General features: G+C 35.0%; 1 protein-coding gene across 4 annotated transcripts in view; it reads left to right on the forward strand.

The window, feature by feature from the left end:
* LOC150095607 (WD repeat-containing protein 70) overlaps positions 1 to 25,485 on the forward strand; it is a 198,270-nt gene that overhangs the window by 116,072 nt on the left and 56,713 nt on the right. For all 4 annotated transcript variants that reach the window (XM_090410794.1, XM_090410793.1, XM_090410796.1 and 1 more), the window contains one exon: positions 10,416 to 10,500. In XM_090410794.1, coding sequence (XP_090266920.1) covers positions 10,416 to 10,500 — 85 coding nt within the window. The remainder of the gene's footprint in view (positions 1 to 10,415; positions 10,501 to 25,485) is intronic.

The raw sequence follows: 25,485 nt of genomic DNA on the forward strand, positions 1-25,485 counted from the left end.
TGTCATTTCCTGAATATAACATTTTGTATTTATTACTCAGAAAGATCTCACCAGTTTTTGTCTTTTTTGTTTCAATCACCCCTATTATATCAATCTGGTACTTATCTAATTTATCAGCTAGCTCCATTTCTTTGCCATTCAGGCTTCTTATATTGATAGTACCGATCTTTAACTCTGGTGATGTCTAGTTGGGGTGTGCTTTCAGATTTGTTCCAGTAGCTGACTTTTCACTGTTTGCCCTGGTTCCCTGGCAAAAACATTGGGGCCTTGTTTAACCAGGCGACGCCCCAGCTGGCATGAAATTTTGTCATGTTGTACTATCATTTTCTATATTGGTTTAAGCCAATAAGAATACAATTTGGTCGGCTAAATCCCAAATTGCCAGCCCATCCTTGTTCATTCAGTATCCAGGTAGATACCCAACAGGGTACACCATGAGAAGGTGAGGATTGGACATTAGGTGAGAAGCCCTGGTCGGTTCCCTGAATTCCTTTAAAGGCTATGTGGAGGTCTCCTCTCAGTTATACAGCTTTGACCCTTAAGCACCCCGCAAAGTGATTTTAAGAAGGTAATATCTTAATTTTCCATCTCCATTATATTAATATCATAGTTAGACCTGGGGAGACAGTGTCTATTTTCATGTAGAATCTCCTTCTGATAGTTTATAAAATATTCTTTTGATGTTGAACTATTTCTAGACCTTCTCTATTCTTCTTCTTCCCACAGAGTTAGAGTTAATTCTTAAGTGTCTTTTTATGACTGTTTTGAAATCTTTTTTATTGCTTATTTCTAACTCTCATACATAGCTGCTTTCTTAGACTGATCTGTTATCTCATTCCCAATTATTCCACTGTGCTTTACTTAACAGAGCCCAATTTTCCATTCCTCAAGTGCAGAGGTTGGCAACCTTTTTAATATGAAGAGTGCAATATAAAATTTGAAAATTACAGAATGCTCATGACACAAGTTTATTTTTCTCTCATTTCAAGATTAGAGATTCTATGATTAGTTGTTTTTAAGAAAAAATGAGATTTCAAAATTTAACTTTATTTTATTTAACTCGCTTTAACAACATATTTTTGTCATATATGAATGAATATAAAATACTATAAAAAAATAAAATAATAAATGAAAAAATATATATATAAATTCAATAGGATTTAATGAGGAACCTGGCCTTGTACATGATTTGCTATTTTTATATAATCAGGTATATAGTTTGCAGTACCTGCTCTTAAACAATTATCCAAATGAATCTGTAAGTTGAGATCGATATTTTGATTTCAAATAAGCCATATTTGAAAACAGGGTCTCACAGTATGTAGTTGTTAATATGAATTCACAATATGAATAAATATTTAGCGAGCATTTTCTCAGAATAGGAAAAGTATTTCTATCTACCAACTTCCAGAACATTTTGTCATCATGATGAGCTTTTAAAATTATGTTGTTTTGTAAATTAATTATTTCCATTTCCAAGTCTTCTGTATTACTTAGCTCGAAGTAATTGGAAATTTTAGCAGTTATGTCATCTTCATCATCATCATCATCATCATCAAATTCCTGCCATGTACCCTCAAGGGGTGTACAGGATATGACAGTACTACATGAAAAAATTACATCATTACTAACTTCCTATCTACAATTTTCCTCCAAATCAGTCTGTTACTTGTCAAGACTCCAACATTATCAGATCTTATATTTCTATCGTCTAAGGCACATTGTACCGTATCAATCCACCTATATCTTGGTCTTCCTCTGGGTCGTTTTCCTGCCAACCTGGCAGAGAACACTTGTTTTGCTAATCTTTCCTCTCCCATTCTATTTAAGTGACCATACCATCTGAGATTAGCTCTGCTAACGCATTCCTGGATGCTGACAATGTCAAGTTCTTTCCTAATATCCTCATTTTTAATATGATATTGCCATTGATGCCATCTGTTCACGCCTCTAATCTTTCTCAGGACTCTCATATCTGCAGTCTCTAGTCTTTGGTCAAGTGTTTTACTTCTGACCCAGCTCTCAGATCCATAAGTTAAAATTGGTTTGAACACAGTCTTGTATACAGCTAATTTAGTGTTCCGACTAATTTCTTTCTTATTCCATATGAATTTATTCAATTGACTTCCCACGATACCAGCTTTGCTGATTCTGTTGTCTATTTCTATATTTAGTTTACCATCTTCAGTAAAAATTGTGCCTAAGTAGCTGAAATGTTTTACTTGTTCCACAGGTTCTCCATTCACAACACAGTTGACATTTTCAATGATTCTGCCTATTTTCATTGTCTTTGTCTTTTTATTGCTGACCTTCATACCATATCTATTACAACAGCTATTCAATTTAGTCAGAGAATCTTGCAGACTTGCAGCGGATTTATTTAGAAGTATAACATCATCCGCATAAAGCAAAGAGCTGACATTAACATTTCCAATTTTGATATCAGGTTTAATACCACATTCCTTCATAATGTGATCCATATAGATAATGAATAACAGAGGGGATAATGTACATCCTTGCCTCACACCAGATTTAACATTAAACCATCTTCCTGTACTTCCTTCAATTCTAACTGCTGACTCACAACTCAAATAAAGACTAAGTATTGCTTGATATAATGCCCCATTGACACCATATAACTGCAGCGTATTGAATAGCTTCTCTCTTGGCACCTTGTCATATGCCTTTTCCAAATCGACAAAACTTAAATACAGATCTTTGTTATATTCCCATGCTTTCTCGACTATTTGTCGTAAAGTGAAGATCTGATCCTGACAGCCTCTATTTGGCCTGAATCCAGCTTGTTCTTCACCAAGCTTTTCTTCCACAATTCTTCTCAACCGTTTCTCAAGTATACTTGCATAGATCTTGCCAGGAACACTCAGTAGGGAAATACCTCTGTAATTCTCACATTCAGTTTTATTTCCCTTTTTATATATGGGTACTATGAGAGCTCTACTCCAATCATCGGGAATTCGTCCCTCTGTCCAGGCTTTCTGAACTATGCAGTGCAGCCACTGTAAGACTCTTATACCACCATACTTCAGCATTTCTGGTCGAATATCATCTACTCCTGCTGCCTTTCCACATTTCAAGCCTTTGACGGCTTTTTCTACTTCAAGTATGGATATGTATTCCTGACTGCATGCCTGGTCAGTGTTTTTTATCACTGTGCTGTCATCACTGCTTGTTTCATTTAGCAGTTTTTCAAAGTAATTACTCCATACTTCAAGGATATCTTTTTCTCCTGTTTTCATTTCACCTTTATCATCTCTAATTCCTTTTACAGCACTCTTTCCTCCATTCCTAAGCTTCTTCAACAACCTCCAGAATATTTTGCCACCTTCTTGATATTTATTTTCTATATTCTTGCCAAAGTCCTCCCATGACTTTTGTTTAGCTAGTTTTACACACTGTTTAGCTTTCTTACATTTGTCTCTGTATTCTGTAAGAGTAAAAGCTGACTTATTTGCCAGGAACTTTTGATATGCTTTCTTCTTTTCCTTCACTGCCTCTTTAACTTCCTGTGTCCACCAGGGAGTTCTGATTTTTTTATCTTTGCACACAACCTCACCACATGCCTCTCTGGCAGAATCAATCAATATTTCCTTCAGAGTTTGCCACTGAATCTCCAAGGTTTGATTCCTGTTCTCAAACTCTTTCATTTTCTTTTCAATAATATTTCTGTATTTTAGTCTACAGTTTACATCTGAGAGCTGCTCAACTTTTATTCGCTTTAAAACTTTCTTACATGTTATTCTTTTCAATATGAAATTCAATTTTATCCTGCTCAAGACTAAATAGTGATCACTTCCAATTTCAAATCCTCTGTACACTCTGGTGTCCTGCACCAGGGAGAAAACATCACTATCAACAATAACATAGTCAATGAGACTTTTCTTATTCCTAGCCTCTTCTCTCCATGTGAATTTGTGCACATTTTTATGTTGGAACATGGTGTTCGTAATAACCAGTCCATGTCCTGAGCAGAAATCCAACAGATATTTGCCATTATTATTAGCTTTGCTCTTTTCTCCAAATTTTCCCAAAATATTTTTGTATGTCTCACAATCATTTCCTACTCTACTATTTAGATCCCCAACAAGGACCAACTTTTCCTTTTTCATTGTGTCAGTTGCTTTTTCTAAAGCCTCAAAAAATTCCTCCACTTCTACCTTAGTAGAACCTTCTGTGGGACCATAGGCACAAATAAGTCTCATTGTCCAGTTCCCCATTCTCATATTTGCCCACATTACTCTACTTGAGACTGACTGCCATTCAAGAAGATTAGCCTCGTATTTTGTGTTGAATACTATGGCTACTCCTTCTTTTCCTTGATTGTTATTGCCTGAATATAACATTTTGTATTTATTGCTCAGAAAGATCTCACCAGTTTTGGTCTTTTTTGTTTCAGTCACCCCTATTATGTCGATCTGGTACTTATCTAATTCCTCAGCTAGCTCCATTTCTTTGCCATTCAGGCTTCTTACGTTGATAGTACCGATCTTTAACTCTGGTGATGTTGAGTTGGGGTTTGTTTTCAGATTTGTTCCAGTAGCTGACTTTTCGCTGTTCGCCCTGGTTCCCTGGCGAAAACAACGGGGGCCTTGTTTAACCGGGCGACGCCCCAGCCGGCATGAAATTTTGTCATGTTGTACCATCATTTTTTATTTTGGTTTAACCAATAAGAATACAATTTGGTCGGCTAAATCCCAAATTGCCAGCCCATCCTCGTTCGTTCAGTATCAAAGTAGATACCCAACAGGGTGCACCACGAGAAGGTGAGGATTGGACATTAGGTCAGAAGCCCTGGTCGGTTCTCCGCATTCCTTTAAAGGCTATGTGGAGGTCTCCTCTCAGTTATACAGCTTTGACCCTTAAGCACCCCTATGTCATCTTCAGTAACTTTAAACGGATTTAGGAAAAATCTAAAAATGGGTTCTAAAGTTGCAAAATCTTGAAAGCAGAAAGAAAACTCTTCTACTAGTGTGTCTATGATTTTTATATATGATGTAGTGCTAAATGTTTCCTTATTCAAACTTTCATTGATATGTTTTAGATTTGGAAAATGTGACAACGAATTTTTCATCAGATGGGATTTCAATAGTTCCAACTTACACTTGAAAGCATTGACTGCACTAATAATATCAGCAATATGGGAATTTTTCCCTTGTAATTGTAGATTTAAATCATTAAACTTTGCTGTTATATCTGTTAGAAATCCAAGATCCATTAAACAATTTTTATTTTCTAATTCTTTGTAAAAATCACCTCTTGATGTAATAAATTCTTTTATTTACGGCCAAAGAATAAAAAATTGCTCAAGTATTTTACCTCTGCTCAACCATCTCACTTCAGTATGTAATAGTAGGTCAGCATTTTCATCTTTCAAAAATAATTTAAATAGCCTGTGCTTAGTTGCTTTTAATTTTATCAAATTAATAATTTTTGTTACAATTGACATTGCATGTTTAAAATTGAGTTTTAGTATATAACATTTCCTGATGAATAAGACAATGATATGCAATAAATTTAGGAAATAAAAGGTCCTGTCTGCACAAGCCAATAAATCCATTTTCCTTACCAGTCAATGCTTGTGCACTGTCAGTAGTAATTGAAGTTAATTTCTGAATTAGTAATTTTTTTATAGTACAAATTCTTTAAAAATGGAAAATATATCCTCTCCTCTAGTGTGCCCCTTCAATGGAAGAATTTTAAGAAATTTTTCTTTTCTAGATAAATCATCAAATACCATTTTCACCGAAATTGCTAATTGTCATGTATTTGTTATGCCTCTCGATTCATCCAGCTGTAGTGAAAAGAAAATGCATTTTTCCATATCATTTGCTAATTCTATTTCTAAGATTCAATTCTTCTAGTTATAGTTCTTGCTGATAACTGCAACGTATTTATAACTGAAACTATTTCAGTTTTATTTTTGAAATCTTCAAAAAGCAAATCTGCAGCCAGTTCTAACATAGCTTCTTTAATTAAATCTCCATCTGTAAACAGTTTTTTTTTCTTAGCTATCAAATGCTAGCTAAGAAGAAAATAAAAGAAAACTAGCAACTGTTGCTACGGTTTAGTAAAAAAAACTTTCTGTTTAGTAATGGATGATTTCAAAGATAAAATCTTTTTTTTTTCTTATTTTGGAATCCACTGGATAGTCAAAATTAAAATTGGCATGAATGGTTTTGAAATGTCTTTCTATATTACTTTTATTAGAAATAGCACACTATTATTGCATAATAAACAAATACATTTGCCATTAAGATTGATAAAGAAATACTCATCCTCCCAATTGTCATTAAAATAGTATGTTCTTTTCCTTTCACGTTTATCCATTATAAAGGGTTAAAAATATCTCTGTAAACAAAGTATTTTATATTTGTACTGATAGCAGGAGTGATTCAATTCTGAGTTGTTGTCCGCACCTCAGAATGAGGTCTAAACGAATCCAGTACGCTGACGAGTAGCATGGTGCTTCGCGAGACGGAGCACCCCGACTGCAATGCAGTCGAATTCTGATGAATCGACATTCAGGGTAGCCCTGAGTTTCAAAACGTTTCAAAAAAAATGACATAAAAATTCTTATCTTCTTATCATTTTATATATATATATATAGTGTAGATTTTTTGAAACTTTTTACATGCACATATCATGTAACAATAAACCAAAATTTGTACTTAAAGAATCAGTTTGCTCCACTAGAAAAATCAATAATACTATTTTACAGGATTTAAATTCATCTGCAGGAAAAAAAAAATTAAAATGCCATTGCAGATTAATTAAGCTTGCTAAATTCCTTCATAAATTTATATACTGATTGGCTAAATATGGTCTCTTAAGGATCATATTTTGGCTTCTTTTGTGTGTGTGTGTGTGTGTGTATATATATATATTTTTTTTTTTTTGACCATATTTTGGTAGACTTTGAAGACAAAATTAAGATATAGCATCAAATTAATGTTCTGTATTAATTGCATCTCTCTCTCTCTCAATTGATCATGAAGGATGAGCAATAGCAAAAATAAATAAATAAGATAAATGCTTTTGGAGGAAATACACTGGGAATAAAAATATCGTGTAATTCATATAATTGACCTTATCTAACTTTAGGATGGGTGCTTTAGGGGTACTTAAGGGTCAAAGCTGTATAACTGAGAGGAGACCTCCACATAGCCTTTAAAGGAATGTGGAGAACCGACCAGAGCTTCTGACCTAATGTCCAATCTTCACCTTCTCGTGGTGCACCCTGTTGGGAATCTACTTTGATACTGAACGAACGAGGATGGGCTGGCAATTTGGGATTTAGCCGACCAAATTGTATTCTTATTGGTTAAACCAAAATAAAAAATGATGGTACAACATGACAAAATTTCATGCCAGCTGGGGCGTCGCCCGGTTAAACAAGGCCCCCGTTGTTTTTGCCAGGGAACCAGGGTGAACGGCGAAAAGTCAGCTACTGGAACAAATCTGAAAACAAACCCCAACTCAACATCACCAGAGTTAAAGATCGGTACTATCAACGTAAGAAGCCTGAATGGCAAAGAAATGGAGCTAGCTGAGGAATTAGATAAGTACCAGATTGACATAATAGGGGTGACTGAAACAAAAAAGACCAAAACTGGTGAGATCTTTCTGAGCAATAAATACAAAATGTTATATTCAGGCAATGACAATCAAGGAAAAGAAGGAGTAGCCATAGTATTCAACACAAAATATGAGGCTAATCTTCTTGAATGGCAGTCAGTCTCAAGTAGAGTAATGTGGGCAAATATGAGAATGGGGAACTGGACAATGAGACTTATTTGTGCCTATGGTCCCACAGAAGGTTCTACTAAGGTAGAAGTGGAGAAATTTTTTTGAGTCTTTATTTGAGTTGTAAGTCAGCAGTTAGAATTGAAGGAAGTACAGGAAGATGGTTTAATGTTAAATCTGGTGTGAGACAAGGATGTACATTATCCCCTCTGTTATTCATTATCTATATGGATCACATTATGAAGGAAAGTGGTATTAAACCTGATATCAAAATTGGTGATGTTAATGTCAGCTCTTTGCTTTATACGGATGATGTTATACTTCTAAATAAATCCGCTACAAGTCTGCATGATTCTCTGACTAAATTGAATAGCTGTTGTAATAGGTATGGTATGAAGTCAGCAATAAAAAGACAAAGACAATGAAAATAGACAGAATCATTGAAAATGTCAACTGTGTTGTGAATGGAGAACCTGTGGAACAAGTAAAACATTTCAGTTACTTAGGCACGATTTTTACTGAAGGTGGTAAATTAAATATAGAAATAGACAACAGAGTCAGCAAAGCTGGTATGGTTGGAAGTCAATTGAATAAATTCATATGGAATAAGAGAGAAATTAGTCGGAACACTAAATTAGCTGTATACAAGACAGTGTTCAAACCAGTTTTAACTTATGGATCTGAGAGCTGGGTCAGAAGTAAAACACTTGACCAAAGACTAGAGACCGCAGATATGAGAGTCCTGAGAAAGAGTAGAGGCGTGAACAGATGGCATCAATGGCAATATCATATTAAAAATGAGGATATTAGGAAAGAACTTGACGTTGTCAGTATCCAGGAATGCGTTAGCAGGGCTAATCTCAGGTGGTATGGTCATTTAAATAGAATGGGAGAGGAAAGATTAGCAAAACAAGTGTTCTCTGCCAGGTTGGCAGGAAAACGACCCAGAGGAAGACCAAGATATAGGTGGATTGATACGGTACAAAGTGCCTTAGACGATAGAAATATAAGATCTGATAATGTTGGAGTCTTGACAATTAACAGACTGATTTGGAGGAAAATTGTAGATAGGAAGTTAGTAATGATGTAAATTTTTCATTTAGTACTGTCATATCCTGTACACCCCTTGTGGGTACATGGCAGGAATTTGATGATGATGACGATGATAACTTTAGGATGATTTTAGTTTTAAAGACCTAAAAATTTGTTCCAATGAAATTTCTATTCCACTGGTAGTGGAAGTGTCATCCATATCCTTTAGCAGCTCACAGCCATTTGTATTGGTTCTTGTAATATGATTTTAACAGCTTGATTAATCTTTGTATGCTAATAATTTTTTGCATATTTTGCAGTCAGCTGTGTGATGTGTCTGAAATGCTTTTTGACTTATTATTTATTGATTTTATATACTTACTTAATTATTTTCAACAGCCAGAGATCACAACCAGTGTTAGTGATATATGTTCATATTTTGATCTTGGCATAGTTATATGTTAGTTGTGATTTATTTTAACACAACTTTAAGAATTTATTTTAAGGATTATGTTATTCCTTTAGAATCATATAAAAACAGAATATGAAATAAACTTTACATTAATATCTTATGTTGCTTGAATGTTTTTCCACTTGGTTATAAATTAAAGATACCAAGAAATTATATTCTTGGTTTATCCTCTCTCCACGTGTACACAAACAAAGTTTTCACATGAAGTATTTTCACAATTAGGTCACTTGTATATAGAGGCTAACGACTTCACATTAATTGCTTTAGTTCATAATGCAAAGCGCACACCCTTTTGGGTGTGTATAATTCTAAGCATTGTGGGAAGGTACACTACCCAGACTGGTTTCTAACTTTATTGAGGTTTCATCTTACAGTCAGCTCTGTGATGTGTCTGAAATGTTTCTGACTCATTATTTATTGATTTTACATACTTATTTAATTATTTTTTACAGCTAGAGATCACAACCAGAGATACATACCCAAAAGATGTTTGCTTTGCATTATGGGATGCTAAGACAATTAATGTGACATCATTAGCCTCTATACAAGTAGCCTACTTATGAAAACACTTCACGTGTCGGAGAAAGGATAAACTAAGAATATAATTTCTCGACATTTTTAATTTAGTTTACATTAATAGTTTTAATTACCCTCCCAATCCAGTCCTTAAATATAAATTTTCTGTGACATTTTGTAATGACCTTTTTGTCTTGGTTGAAAACCTCAGTGAATCCTACTCATTCTGCATTACACTAGACATGGCTTAGGTAAGGTTTTATAGTTATTTTCATTTTCTTCCCATGTTAAAAAGCAAGTGAAAGCTTGTTTTTCCAAGGAAGAGTGCATAGTGGTTAATTATTTCTATAGAATTTCACAATTAAAAAGACTTAATATCTAGATGAGCTGATCTTTCACCAAAATAAGGCACCGTTACCTTATTACCACAGGGAGGTGTCTTAAGACTGTTTAAGAAAATACTTTCTCTTTTCAGGAAAGTTGGGCATGGCAGAAAAGTCTTGCTATTTCTGAAGTAATACAGCATTTGCTCAGTGGCAGAATAACTAGGACACTGAAATGTTACAGATACTTCTAAATATCATCTGTATCTATATAGTTCATGTATATATATATATATATTTTTTTTTTTTAGGTGATGATACTCTAAAATTATGGGATCTAAGAAAATTTAAGGAACCCTTAAATGTTGCAAATAATCTATATAATAGGTTTCCAGTGTGAGTTATAAAACATTATTTATTTAGTTATTGTTAATAGTACCTTATTTCTAAATATTTTAAGATTTTCAATATCAAAATTTCCTTGAAAAGCAATTACTATGATGAAATTACTATAATAATAATAATAATACAATTTAATAGATCAGACTGGTAGAAATGCATAACATACATTTCAGTTTATATTAGTATGCTACAAAGAACTCTAGCCAGCTACTAGCATACCTGTGAATGTTTTTTTTTTTTTTTTTTTTTTGAATGCAATAATTTAAGGACCACTTTGCTTGTTGTGTCGAGAAAACAAACCCAGCCGTTTTATATCGATGGCTGGCTAACTTGTGTCTGCTCAAAAATAGTCTAATAACTTTCAATCTTTGTCATGATTTTAACTTGGTGGTAAAGGTCTCATTCCCAGACTTTTTAAAGAAAGCTTAAAAGAAAACTGGTAAAATTAGACGTACTTTCTTGGTGGTCATAATCCTTTGAAAATCACAAGTTAATCACGCTAAGAAAGTGTGACCAGTTGTTTTGATTATGAAAACTATGTTTTAGAGAGCCTATCTGGTTTAAAGCTCTACTGAAGTCTAAGAAAACTTAAGACTCCAGTATTTTTTGGAGTCTAGAAGAATTGTCTCATGTAATGTTAGGATTTTCTCTTAACTATATTTGCTGGTTTTGATAGGCTGTGTGTGCATGCAATTTGAACCAGTTATCCAGTTCCCTTCTCCAAGGTGAATAGATTCTGTGAACTAATGCCTTACTTCTTATAACTATGTGATCTTGTAGCACTTATTTCTGCCACCTTGACTTTCCTATTCACCTTTTCTAGAGAACAGAGCTAACAGGACCATTCTGTTAAGAAGCTTTCCTTAGATATAAAGGCTTTTTAACTGAAGATTGAGGTAGCTAGTCTCATACAGAGATAGTAGTGTTTCTCAGCCTGGAAACTCACATTATTCATCCCAAAAAATATACAAACCAATCAGGACATACATACAATTATCAGACATAATAGATTCTCTTCACAGTTTTAGTTGCTTCAGTCATAATTCTAGCTAAACCAGTCAAACCTTAGAGCTGTTTAACATTGCAACATGAATGTCTGTTTCTCTCTTTCATATAAATATTTTGTCAAAATAAATATCCTTTGCAGAAGATTGTGATTAATGAAGATTAATTTTTCATGCCCGACAGACCAGTCAGAAGAAATTAGGCAAAAGGATCACATAAATGACATTGAAAAAAGAAGAGTGTCTCAGCTTCCCATATCACAAAGGAAAAGCACAATATTATATAAATTATGTGTCCTACAGGTATCATTACCATTTCCCCTTGCACGTTAAGCTCAGTGGCCTGTCACAACCAATTAAATTGGCTTCTCTAAAACCTAATTAATGCAACTAATGGCTAAGGTAATCTAATCTATATAGTATAGTATGGTTGTCATTTGCATATGTTCTCCTGTTTCGCATTATGAAAAAAAAAAAAAGGAAAAAATCCTTCCACCTCTGTATGAGACTGGATAACTTGCCTTCATTTGAAAAGCCCTGATAAAGATTTTTTGCATCCTAGATAGGATTCAAACCTAGTCTTTCCAATTGAAAAATATCATTGATATCTGACTGAGCTTCTAAGGCTCTTTGTCTTATAGGTTACATTCAGAAATTCAAAGCTATAGAGATGATAAGAACTCCATTTCATTGTAATGAAATCTAAAGTATGATTTTTCAGTAATGTGTTCAGTTTTGACAAAAAAACTTCAGCCTGGAGAGTATGGAATTGTGAAGACAGTTACACACACCATGCCACATCACCATTGAATAACTCACATTCATGTGATATGTTGATTTGCTAAATGTAACTGATTGAACCAAAACTTGAGGAGATATTCTCTATAGATGAAGAAGCAAACATAGAATCAGCAAAACTAGTTGAATTAGGAAATAAATTTGCTTGAACAAATGGAAAATTATGGATAGCTACATAGAAACTTTCAGATGTTAAAATATGCATTCATTGTACTGTTAACTTTCATTGTAATGAACTTGCACAGTGAATAAAGAGATAGAATTTCTTTTAGCTTAATGATGTGGGACTATGGTCTGAACTCTTTGGTAGTTTGTTATAGTGAGAAAATTCAGTATAATTATGTGAAAGAAACTAATGTTATCTACATTTTGTTTCTTTTGTGGGGTGTTTCTTTTTGAATGTCCACTGTCAAAGAGAGAAATCAATTTTATAAAGTCAAATCATTACAGAAGTCATATTTTTCATATACTACCCTTGCTCTTAGAAAGTTGTAAGAAGTTTATTTTACTTGGTTATAAAGTATATTATATTTGACAAGAAATTATATTCTTGTTTTAATCCTTACATAAGGTAAGCAGTTTGTGCATGAAGCATCTTCATGGCAAGTCTGCTTATATATATATATCATCATCATGCATATCAAGGATTTAGGCCTAGCATGGCATGTTGTTCCAGCCTTAGAAGTCATCGTTTAAGAGGACGCCCTGGTTTTCTTTTTCCTAATGGCTTGTACTTTAAAACTTGTTTTGGTAATCTTTCTGTTTTCATTCTTTGAATGTGTTCCATCCATTTATGTTTATATTTTTTAATTTTTTTCTATTACTGGTTCAATTCTTTCATAATTTCTTCATTTCTTTTGTGATCAAATAAGGATATACTTTGCAGTTTTTCTCATAAACTTCATTTCTGCTGTTATTAATCTTTGTTTGTCTTTTTGTTTTATTGTCCAGATTTCGCTTCCATACATTAAGACTGGTAGGGCAAATGTATTGTATACTTTTAGTTTGGTTTGTTTTTGAACTAGGTTTGGTTTAAATATAGAGTTAATTACACCTGTTATTATTTTTAAATCCTTTCTTTTAGTTTTACACTGTGATCAGCATTCATTTTTGAAATTATGAATCCTACAACCGTGTTAGAATAACTCTTTTTATTATCCCGATGGTTCGATCTTCATATCAAGATCTGGAGTATACATAAATACAAGCAATACAAGCTGCGTTACATTTCAAACCGTAAGCTAGAGAAACAATGATTTGATCACATGTTACTCACTGGCATGACCTCTAGTGAAAAAAAAAATAAAAATAAAATAAAAAAAATTACATCAAGCCAATTTAATTTTTGATTACATGAATAAACATTCTTGCTTTCCTCGAGTAACAGTGATGTCTTATTTCTATTATTACAATTGTTATTTGTGATTTAAAAAAAAAAAAATTACATGTCCTATTTTATTATTATTATTATTATTATTATTATTACGGGTATCTCCATGGAGTCAGTAGACTCATCGCGGGAGACCCAAACTAGCAAAACAATATCTGTCATATCTCTTCTTGAATTCATTTACAGATGAAGAGCTCACAACAAAGTCAGGCAATGAATTCCACTCATTCACCACCCTCCAGGCAAAAAACCTTGTTCTGACACCTTTGTTAACCACACTCTTCTTTAATTTCCAGAGATGACCTCTTGTTCTTCCATCACTATCACACAGCTGAAACATTTCCCCTGCATCAATCCTATAAAAACCTTTTAGTAATTTGAATGTTTCTATCATATCCCCTCTTCTTCGCCTATCAACCAATCTCTGCAATCCACGAGCTCTCAATCTATCAATGTAGGGAGCATTTTTTATATCACTCGCCAACTTGGTCACTCTTCTCTGAACCCTCTCCACAGCCTCCTCATCTCCAAGGAATCCAGGTGACCAGACCTGAGCACAGTAATCCAAATGTGGAAGTATCAATGCTTTATAAAGGGGAATAATAACCTCTTTATCTCTGGATGTCAGTGTGTTCCTCAACAACCAAGTAATCCTATGTGCAATCTTGGACACCTTAGCAATGTGTCCTCTGAACTTCATCTCCTTATCTACCAATACTCCTAAGTCCCTAGCTTCATCAATCTCTTGGAGTACCTTTCCATCTATGTAGTACACAGCTGGTAATCTTTTAATCCCAAAATGCAAGACTTTACACTTTTCCACATTGAACTGACATCCATTTTCTTTTGCCCATTTTACCAGCTTATTTAAATCCTCCTGCAAACTTTCAACATCATCTTGATTTTTTATTGCACTACACAACTTTGCATCATCAGCAAACAACTGAATATCTCCCTTTAAGCCGTTTCCTATATCATTTATATACAAATTAAACAACATTGGCCCAAGCACAGAGCCCTGAGGCACACCACTGGTCACCTGCCTCATTCTGGACTCGGCTCCTCCATACACCACCTTATGGTATCTCTCCCTGAGCCATTCTCCTATCCATATCACCAATTTAATATCCATTCCCATCTGCTCCAATTTGCGTAACAGTGTTCTATGGGGTATCCTGTCAAAAGCCTTACAAAATCCAGAAGTACCACTGTGTAGCCAGTTCCTTTGTCCAACTCAGATGTTATTCTATTATGGATAGTTAATAGATTGCTAAGGCAGGATCTACCTTTAACAAAACCATGTTGGCCTCTATAGAGTATCATATCCTGATCCACCCATTCTTGAATTTTGTCTTTAACCAACTTTTCCAATACTTTTACCACTACTCCTGAGATGGTGATTGGTCTGTAATTCAATACTGCAGTTTTAGAGCCACCCTTATGCAAAGGAACCACTTTGCCTAACTTCCACTCCCTAGGGACCATACCAGAGTTCAAACTTAAATTAAATATCCAGGTAAGAGGGGTTGACAATTCATTTGTACATTCACGCAACACCCAAGCTGATATTCCATCTAAGCCTACCGCAGTGTTTGCATTTAAGTTTCGCAATATATTTAATACCTCTGATTCTTTAGCTTCAATTCTCACATTAGGTATTGCTATAGGTATAGAGATATCCTCACTTGGGTGATAGACTTTTGAGAAGTGATCACTCAGTAACTCGACTATTACATCTGATTTTGTCACCTCAATACCATCAGCACCCACTAAGGTTATCCTTCCGAAGTCATTCTTCCTCTTACTTGCCACATAGCGGAAGAACTCTTTGGGATTACCCTTGATCTCTTTGGCTAAGGTCTTCTCATAATCTGATTTAGCTTTTCTTACTATGCTGGTAACCTTCCTAGCTTGAGCCTTGTACTGCTCATGGGTGTCCTGATCGCCCTTCTCCTTGTAAATTCTCCATAACATTTTCTATTTTTGTAATTCAAGCTTGATACTACTGCTCATCCATCTAATGCCTGCCTTGTTTGACCTCCTGACCATGGGGACACAATCTGATATTGCTTTCCTCAGATACCCGCTGATTTTATCCCAAGCACTGCTAACATCTTTCCCTTGCAATATGTTCTGCCATGGGATGGCTGCAAGCTCACTCCGAAGCTTGTTATAATTGCCTAACCTGTAGTTTCGTACATACCCCTTCTTAATAGAAAAATCCACAGATTTTGCAACCTCCCAAGTCAATACCACATGATCGCTTTCACCAACTGGAGGTAACGAGGTCACCTTACTTATGCATATAACCTCTGAACCAATAACCAGGTCCAACACTCTCACACCACGTGTCCCTTCAGTTACGTGCTGTTTCAAGTAATTATCTCGTAGAAGATGTATGAACTCCATTTCCTTTTTGCTACGTGATATTTCCTCCTTCCAATTGATATCACCATAATTAAAATCCCCCATAATAATCACTAAGCCTTCACTCATTGCACTAAGTTGCTGATGCATGAATTCAATATCTCCCCCTGTACTCCCTGGCCTATAGCAGCATCCAACTGTATATTTGGTTGCGTTGGTCACTATTTCGCACCAGACTGCCTCAAATGAACTCTCATTCACATGTCTATCATCATGATATACTACTTTCTTTGGCTGCAAACAGTACTCCTCCTCCTGTTCTATCTTCTCTATCCTCCCTGAAAATACTGTACCCATCACATTCAATTCCAGTGACCACATCTTCTGCTGACAGCCAAGTTTCACTAATGCCTACAACTTTTGGTGAGATTTCACTGACTAATGCCAAAAATTCTTCTCTCTTATTTCTAATGCTTCTAGCATTGGTATACAAAAATTGCAGATTCCCTCTAGATCTTGTACCGGCTTTAGAACTGATATATAAGTCACTAACTACCGTAGTCCTATGCCGATTTTTTTCCCCTCTCTTCTGCAATTTATTCTGCCTATAAGGATCAATAAATACACAATCAGTGCTAAAGTTTCTCTTTCTTACACTCAACCTTTTCAATATTAGTTTCCCTGCCCAATAACTTCAACCTGTTCAGAAAACAATAACTTCTTCAATCTCTTATGTCCTTCCATGTTAAGATGCAGTCCATCTCTAGCATACAACTGCCTTTTTCCTTCAAACACACTCCAAACATCAACAAACTCCAGACCTCTTTTTCTGCACATTCTTGCAATCATATCATTCATTAACATTGCTCGTCTACTTAACTCGTAATTGTCAAAACGAGGCAGCACACACACTATTCTCCCATTGACACTTTTCCTCTTCACAATATCTAATAATGTTCTTAAATCTTTTCCTACCCGATTTATACTACCTCTCAGGTCATTCGTATCCACCATAACTATCATCTTGTCTGTTTCATGCCCTCTCTTTATTGCTAAAGCCACTCTTTCTATTGTATACCATCAGCCAAGCACTCCTCATGCATACCACTCTCCATACCCTTAATCATAGAATCACCATATATTTTACCACTATTAACTTCATTCACACTCATGGACTCATTCTCTACACTATTCAGCATGACTCTCCCTGCTTCATTACTCAACTCTTTATTACTTACCCCCCCACTCTCACTACATCTCATTTCTTCTTGGCCACTTGTGGTTTTATTATGTTGACTCCCAATCACTCCCATACTATTTATTACTGAATCATTCACCAAAGACTCACCCATATGTAATCCTGTTCTAGTTACTTCAGCTAAAGTAATCTCTATAGTCCTAATTTCTCTGTTTAACACATTAAACTCAGCTTTAACTTCCAGTATCTCCTTACCGATCACTTCCACTTCCTCATGAAGAAGATGAAGGTCATTTTTCATTTTCATAAACTCCCGCCGAAGTTCTTCCGCTACGGTCCCGATGTCAGCTTCCATTCCTAAACGCTCCAGCCTATCCCGACACTTCTCACATACGTCGACATTTTCTTTCTTTTCATTTTTCCAGACCGACCACAGATCCTTCACATTTTTCGGTGCATACATGTAGCAGTTTCCGCAACGCATCCATTGCGAAAAATCTAACGCTGAGCCAGCCTTTCGTGTAGTAGTAGAAGTCCTGCGCGCCGCTGACGTACGTTTCTTGTTGGACGCCATCTTTACACCAAGATGTAAAGTTTTTCAGTATTAAAGTTGTCATTATAGATTTAGAATCCTGGATTTTCTAGAGTCCTGTTTATAGTTGTTCTTAGAGAGGAAGGATTCATGGGATGAATATATGCCTTCCATATGTATGGGATTTTTAGACCATCATTATTGTTCATACCATGTTTTGGAGTGATGTAGACAACTAGTGCTTTTCCAGTCAATTCTATGTAAGGTGTTCAGAGCATGATCAGAAAGGCCAGCTTCACCATAATTATTATATTTGATGTGTTGTTTATGTTCTTTTTTTTTGATCGGAATTGTGTGTCCTGTTTCTCCTATGTATGGTATGTTGCAGGTGCAGTAAATACGGTATGCTCCAGGGTGGGCCAACGGAGGGATAGGGTCTTTGGATGAGTTGAGTAAGCTTTTTAATTTTGCAGGAGGTTTAAAGGTGGCTTTGAGGTTGTATTTTTGTAGTAGTCTGTTTATTTTGTCTGATGTCCCTTTAATGTATGGAATGCTTATAGTTTTACTGTAGTCTGGTTTGTCTTTGTTTTTTATTGAGGTCTTGTAGAGAATTTTGTTAATAGTGTTTTGGCTGTATCCACTTTTTTGAAAAGTATTATTGATCACTTTAAATTCGTTTTTCAGTGCCTGTTCACTGGAGCAGATCTTCAGAGCCCTGTTTTTTAGGGTATTGATGACACCTAGTTTTTGTGTTGGGTGGTGGTAGGAGTTTATGTGTATATATTGGCCAGTATGTGTCTGTTTCCAGTAAACAGCGAAGGAAAGATTGCCAAAGGGAAGACGTGTGACAAGTGTATCTAGAAACGGCAGTGTGTTATGTTTTTCAATCTCAATTGTGAACTGTAAACGTTCGTGTTGCTTGTTTAGGTGGCTAAGGAAAGTGTCTAGTGGTCATGAGACCAAATCGTGAAAACATCGTCAATGTATCTGAGCCATACTTCTGGTTTTAAAGGGGAGGAACCTAGAACAAGTTCAAAATGTTCCATATAAAACTTAGCGATTGGGCGGGGAGGAATAATGGCAAGCCCATGGCTGTGCCTTCTTTTTGTAGGTGGAAAGCATTTTGCCATGCAAAATAACCAGAATGTAATACATGCGCAAAGAGCGCTGTGATGTCTGGAGGAAATATGTTCTGTAAAAGAAGAAAGAATTGTGTCATTGGGATATTGGTAAAGAGGGCAGAGTCGTCAGAATTGACTAATAGATCATCTTTTTCTAATGTAATGCCTTTGATGATGTTTATGAAGTGTTGTGTGTTTTTGATATGGGAGGGGGGAATGACCTACCAACTCCTTGAGTGTTGCCACTAATTTTTTGGCTAAGTGATAAGTCGGGCTATCAATACCTTCGATTATAGGCCTCAGCAGTGTGTTTTCTTTGTGAATTTTCGGTAGCCCGTAAATTCTTGGGGAACAAGCATAGTGTGGAAATTGTTTTTTGACCGTATCTTTGGGCCATGTGATAATTGACTTAAGTAGATTCTCTGTTTTCTTTTTGATTCTATTAGTTGAGTTATAGTTAACTAATTTATATGTGTTGTTGTCTGAGACCAGCAGATTCATTTTTTCCGCATAAGTGGTTCGGTTTAAGATAATGGTGGCACTTCCTTTATCTGCTCTGGTTATTAAGATGTTCGGATTTGACTTTAGTGATTTTATCGCTGTTGAGTTAGGGTGCTTGTTATTGTTTTGTCATGATTTAAAATGCTGGCGGTTTCTAAACATATTTTTTCTGCTATGTTATTTGGGATGAATCTTAGGCCTCTTTCAATATTATAAATAAATTCAAGTTTGCTTATCGATTTGGATGCTATGGCATAATTTAAACCTTGGTTAAGTATTGAGATTTCGGCTTTGTTTAAAGCGTGGTCGGATAGGTTAACTATATTATTGTTACCTGTCGGTGATTGGTATCTCCTGTTGTTTCTTGCTTCTGGTTGGTTGTTATTGTTCATTGTGAAGAAATTTGAATATGGCAGCTGGCTCTTTCAATCTTTTAGTCTTTGGAATTTGGAAATTAGATTTTCCTTCTTCGTTTGGAGGATGTGGTTCGCCATGTTGTTGGTAATCTTTTCCAGGATCATCCAGATATCTGCATTTAAGTAGCTTGAAAGTTCCATTTTTTCCTTTTCTAGCTGGTTTTGTGGCAGCTAAGTTCTTTCTGGAAGCTTGGATTTGTTCTTGGAAAAAATGAATCTGCTGATCTCGGACAACAACACATACAAATTAGTTATACTATAACCCAACTAATAGAATCAAAAAGAAAACAGAGAATCTACTTAAGTCAATTACCACATGGCCCGAAGATACGGTCAAAAAACTATTTCCACACTATGCTCGTTCCCCGAGAATTTACGGGCTACCGAAAATTCACAAAGAAAACACACCGTTAAGGCCTATAGTCGAAGTTATTGATAGCCCGACTTATCACTTAGCCAAAAAATTAGCGGCAACACTCAAGGAGTTGGTAGGTCATTCTCCCTCCTATATCAAAAACACACAACACTTCATAAACATCATTAAAGACATTACATTAGAAAAAGATGATCTATTAGTCAGTTTTTTGATGTCTCTGCCCTCTTTACGAATGTCTCAATCAATGACACAATTCTTCTTTTACTGAACAAATTTCCTCCAGATATCACAGTGCTCTTTGCGCATGTATTGCATTCTGGTTATTTTGTATGGCAAAACGCTTTCTACCTACAAAAAGAAGGCACAGCCATGGGCTCGCCGTTATTCCTCTCCCCCACTCGATTGCTAACTTTTATATGGAACATTTTGAACTTGTTCTAGGTTCCTCCCCTTTAAAATCCAAAGTTTGGCTCAGATATGTTGAAGATGTTTTCGCAATTTGGTCTCATGACCGCCAGACGCTAGACACTTTCCTTAGCCACCTAAACAAGCAACACGAACGTGTACAGTTCACAATTGAGATTGAAAAACATAACACACTGCCGTTTCTAGATACACTTGTCACACGTTTTCCCTCGGGCAATCTTTCCTTCACTGTTTACCGGAAACCGACACATACTGTCCAATATATACACATAAACTCCAACCACCACCCAACACAAAAACTAGGTGTCATCCATACCCTAAAAAACAGGGCTCTGAAGATCTGCTCCAGTGAACAGGCACTGAAAAACGAATTTAAAGTGATCAGTAATACTTTTCAAAAAAGTGGATACAGCCAAAACACTATTAACAAAATTCTCTACAAGACCTCAATAAAAAACAAAGATAAACCAGACTACAGTAAAACTATAAGCATTCCCTACATTAAAGGGACATCAGACAAAATAAACAGAATACTATAAAATTACAACCTCAAAGCCACCTTTAAACCTCCTGCAAAATTAAAAAGCTTACTCAACTCATCCAAAGACCCTATCCCTCCGTTGGCCCACCCTGGAGTATACCGTATTTACTGCACCTGCAACATACCATACATAGGAGAAACAGGACACACAATTCTGATCAGACAAAAAGAACATAAACGACACATCAAATATAATAATTATGGTGAAGCTGGCCTTTCTGATCATGCTCTAAACAACTTACATAGAATTGACTGGAAAAGCACTAGTTATCTACATCACACCAAAACATGGTATGAATGCAAATTTAAGGAAACTTGTGAGATCATTATCAACCACCCCCAATCTAAACAATAATGATGGTCTGAAAATCCCATACATATGGAAGGCATATATTCGTCCCACGAATCCTTCCTCTCTAAGAACAACTATAAACAGGACTCTAGAAAATCCAGGATCCTAAATCTATGATGACAACTTTAATACTGAAAAATAGGACGTCATTTTTTTTTTTTTAATCGCAAATAACAATTGTAATAATAGAAATATGACATCACTGTTACTCGAGGAAAGCAAGAATGTTTATTCATGTAATCAAAAATTAAATTAGCTTGATGTAATTTATTTTATTTTATTTATTATTATTTTTTCACTAGAGGTCATGCCAGTGAGTAACGTGATCAAATCATTGTTTCTCTAGCTTACTGTTTGAAATGTAATGCAGCTTGTATTGTATATGTATGTATGCTCCAGATGATGATCTTGATATGAAGATCTAAACATCGGGATAACATCGGAATCCATAATTTCAAAAATGAAAGTTTATTTGTAAATATTTTGCAATTTTTACGTTTATATCTTTTTCATTTTCATATGTGATCATTATTCATCCTAGGTTATTAAATGAATTCACCTGTTCTAAGATCTTGTTATCTATTACTATTTTAGTTCTTGCTGGATCTTGTCCTTTAAAGGCCATAGTTTTTGATTTTTCTGTTGATATTATCATATCATAATCTTTGGGTATCTCATTTAGATCTAAAATAGCTTTCTGTAAGTTATCTTCAGAATTTGTAATTATTTGGCCGTCGGCAAAAAGGAGAGTGTTTAATTTCACTGTAGGAGAAAGTTTAATTCCTTAATGTAAATTTTTATTCTATTTTATTATTATTTCATTTATGTAGATATTAAAAAGAGTTGCTGAGCGGGGACATCCCTGTTGGACCCCTTGGTTTATCTTTCTCGTATTTGATAGCGTGTGATTTAATCTTATTTGTATTTGATTATTTTCATATATACTTATGATAGCTTTTAGGATGTTATATGGTATTTGTCTTTCTTTTAATATGTTAAATAATATATTTCTTTTAACTTTGTCAAATGCTCTTTCAAAGTCAATAAATGCAGTATGTGTTTCTAAATTGTGTTCTCTTCTCTTCTTTTCTCTATTATTAATTTTAGGCAAAAGGCCAGGTCTATACATGATCGTCCTTTTCTAAATCCATTCTGTACTTCTAAAATAAAGTTTTTGGAATATTTCATTAGTTTGTTATTTAAGATTCTGCTATATATTTTGTAACAGGAATTTAGTATACTGATACCTCTATAGTTTTTAGGGTCATCTCTATTACCTTTTTTAAAGATAGGAATCACAATTGCTTTTCCAGTCTATTGGGGGGATAGCAGTTGAATAAATTTTATTTAAAAATAATAAGAGCCTTTCTTTGAATTTTGTTCCCACGTATTTGTATATTTCTGAACGTAGCTTATCTTCTCCAGGTGATTTTCCATTTTTTGTTTTCTTTCAGGCTGATTTCTAATTCTTTAGTTATTTCCTTTTCATTTTCGTTAATTGTTTGCCAGTTATCTTTTTTAAAATATTTGCCTGTCCACAATTCTGTGTAGTAATTTAGAAATTCTTCTAATTTCAATTTGGTGTTTAATTTTATGTTTTTTTTGGTATCTGCATTTAAGTGTTTCAAAATCTTATATGCATTGAGTCTCATTTTATATAAATCATGTTCTAAATTAGAAACAAATTTGTTCATCATTCTCAATGTCTTTTTCTGACTTCTCTTTTAGCTATGGCTCTTATTCTTTTATATTCTATTTCATCTTCTAATCTTTTACTGCTTAACCATTTGTGATAGGTTTCTTTTTGATTATTTCTTTGATTGTATCATCCCAGATCTTCAGTTTTTTCCTTTAATTGAATTTTTTGGTCTTTCCTAAGCTTTAATTTGCTGCTGCATTTAGTATCATTTTTATATTAAGCCATTCTATTTCTATTTCTTCATTTTGTTTTATTTTATCTAGATATTGGTTAATTCTTTGTTCATTGTACATTTGTGTCATTCAATAGTCTAGTTTTATAAACAAATGTTTCAATTTTTCTTTCTGTTCTTGTTACTTGTAGCCATTTAGGTGGTAATCTTAATTTTATTTTAACAAGGAAGTGGGTCACTGCTTATTTCATATCCTCTGTGAACTCTAACATCTAGTGAAAATTTTGATCCCTTTTCATTTAATATAAAGTAATCTAATGTTGATTTCCATCCTCTTGCTGCCCAAGTATATTTATGTATGTCTTTATGTTTATATAAGGAATTCATTATTTTTAGGTTATTATAAACTACAAAGTCAATCAATTTTTTACCATTCCTGTTTAGAGTATGTTCTCCATGTATTCCTATATTATTATTAATTTTCATGTTTCCAATTCTTGCATTTAAGTCTCCTGGTAAAATTACGTAATCATGTTTATTTTTTTATTATATATGTTTTGTAGCTGATTATAAAAATCAATATTATCCTGTTCTCTTCCTTCTTCTGGGGGCATATAAACCAGTTATTGTTAAATAGCCTCTATCTATTTTTATTCTAACTTCTATTATTCTTTCATTCCATAATTTATAATGTTTTAACTGTTTTGAAAGGGAGTTATGAATCATGACTCCTGCTTGTGATGTTTGGTCTCTATCGACTCCACTGTATATCACATTAAAATTATAATTCCTTTTAAGTTCTTTTTTGTTTTAGTGATTACTGCTATTTTAAAATTTCTTTCATTTAATAGTTGGTCGAATTCTATTTCTTTATATGCTATTCCTCTTACATTCCAGTTTGCCATGTGTATTATATTTTGTCGTTTCCATTTTTGTTTTACCTTTGCCATTAAAGAGTCGTTTTTCCATAGATTCAATCCGATTATCTTTTTCTGTCAGCTTACAAGTAGAATTATGTTCTCCATGTCAGAGGACTAGCCTGACGATGGAACAGTTCAGTGGTAGGGCTGCTACTTTAGGGCTTCCGAACTAGCGTTCTTCCAAATTTAAACGCATAGGAGGAATAGGGTATATTGAAATGGGGGGGGGGAAGAGTAGATTATAGAAGAATTATAGTAAGGATTATAGAGAGGGCATAGTTGTAAGGCCAGAAATGAAAAGACCCCATGGCCCTTGATCACTCTAATAGTATAAGGGTCATAAAATAAGAGAGTTTGGCTGATAAGGTCTTATAAGAAAGATTAAAGTAAGTGGATTCCTCAAAGTAGAAGAAGAAAAGGATAGATCCAGCTAAGGGTCCATGGGAGTGCCACTTCCCTTGCAATCAAGATGATTGCCCCTTATGGCCCTGTTGGTCCACGAGTCCTTATTCAGTATATTCGGACCACCTCACCACACACACACACACACACACACATGCCCGCATGCATGCACATGGTGGGCTCCCCTATCCACAACCCAGGGGACGCTCTCTCTCTCTAGGGGTTACAGCCCCCCCCCCCCCGAGAGAAAAAAAAAAATTTTTTTAGGGATGCTTAAGGGTCAAAGCTGTATAATGGAGAGGAGACCTCCACATAGCCTTTAAAGGAATGCGGAGAACCGACCAGGGCTTCTGACCTAATGTCCGATCCTCACCTTCTCGTGGTGCACCCTGTTAGGTATCTACTTGGTTACTGCACGAACGAGAATGGGTGGCAATTTGGGATTTATCCGACCAAATTGTATTCTTATTGGTTAAACCAAAATACAAAATGATGGTACAACATGAAAAAATGACTGCTGGAGCGTCGCCCGGTTAAACAAGACCACCGTTGTTTTTGCCAGAGAACCAGGGTGAACAGCAAAAAGTCAGCTACTGGAAGAAATCTGAAAGCACAACTCAACATCACCAGAGTTAAAGATCGGTACTATCAACATAAGAAGCCTGAATGGCAAAGAAATGGAAATAGCTGAGGAATTGGATAAGTACCGGATCGACATATTAGTGGTGACTGAAACAAAAAAGACAAAACTGTAGAGATCTTTC

Source organism: Typopeltis vanoorti, chromosome 20 (genome assembly GCF_054136105.1).
Source record: "Typopeltis vanoorti isolate ZY-2024b chromosome 20, IOZ_Tvanoo_1.0, whole genome shotgun sequence".
In the NCBI taxonomy this organism is placed as follows: domain Eukaryota; kingdom Metazoa; phylum Arthropoda; class Arachnida; order Uropygi; family Thelyphonidae; genus Typopeltis; species Typopeltis vanoorti.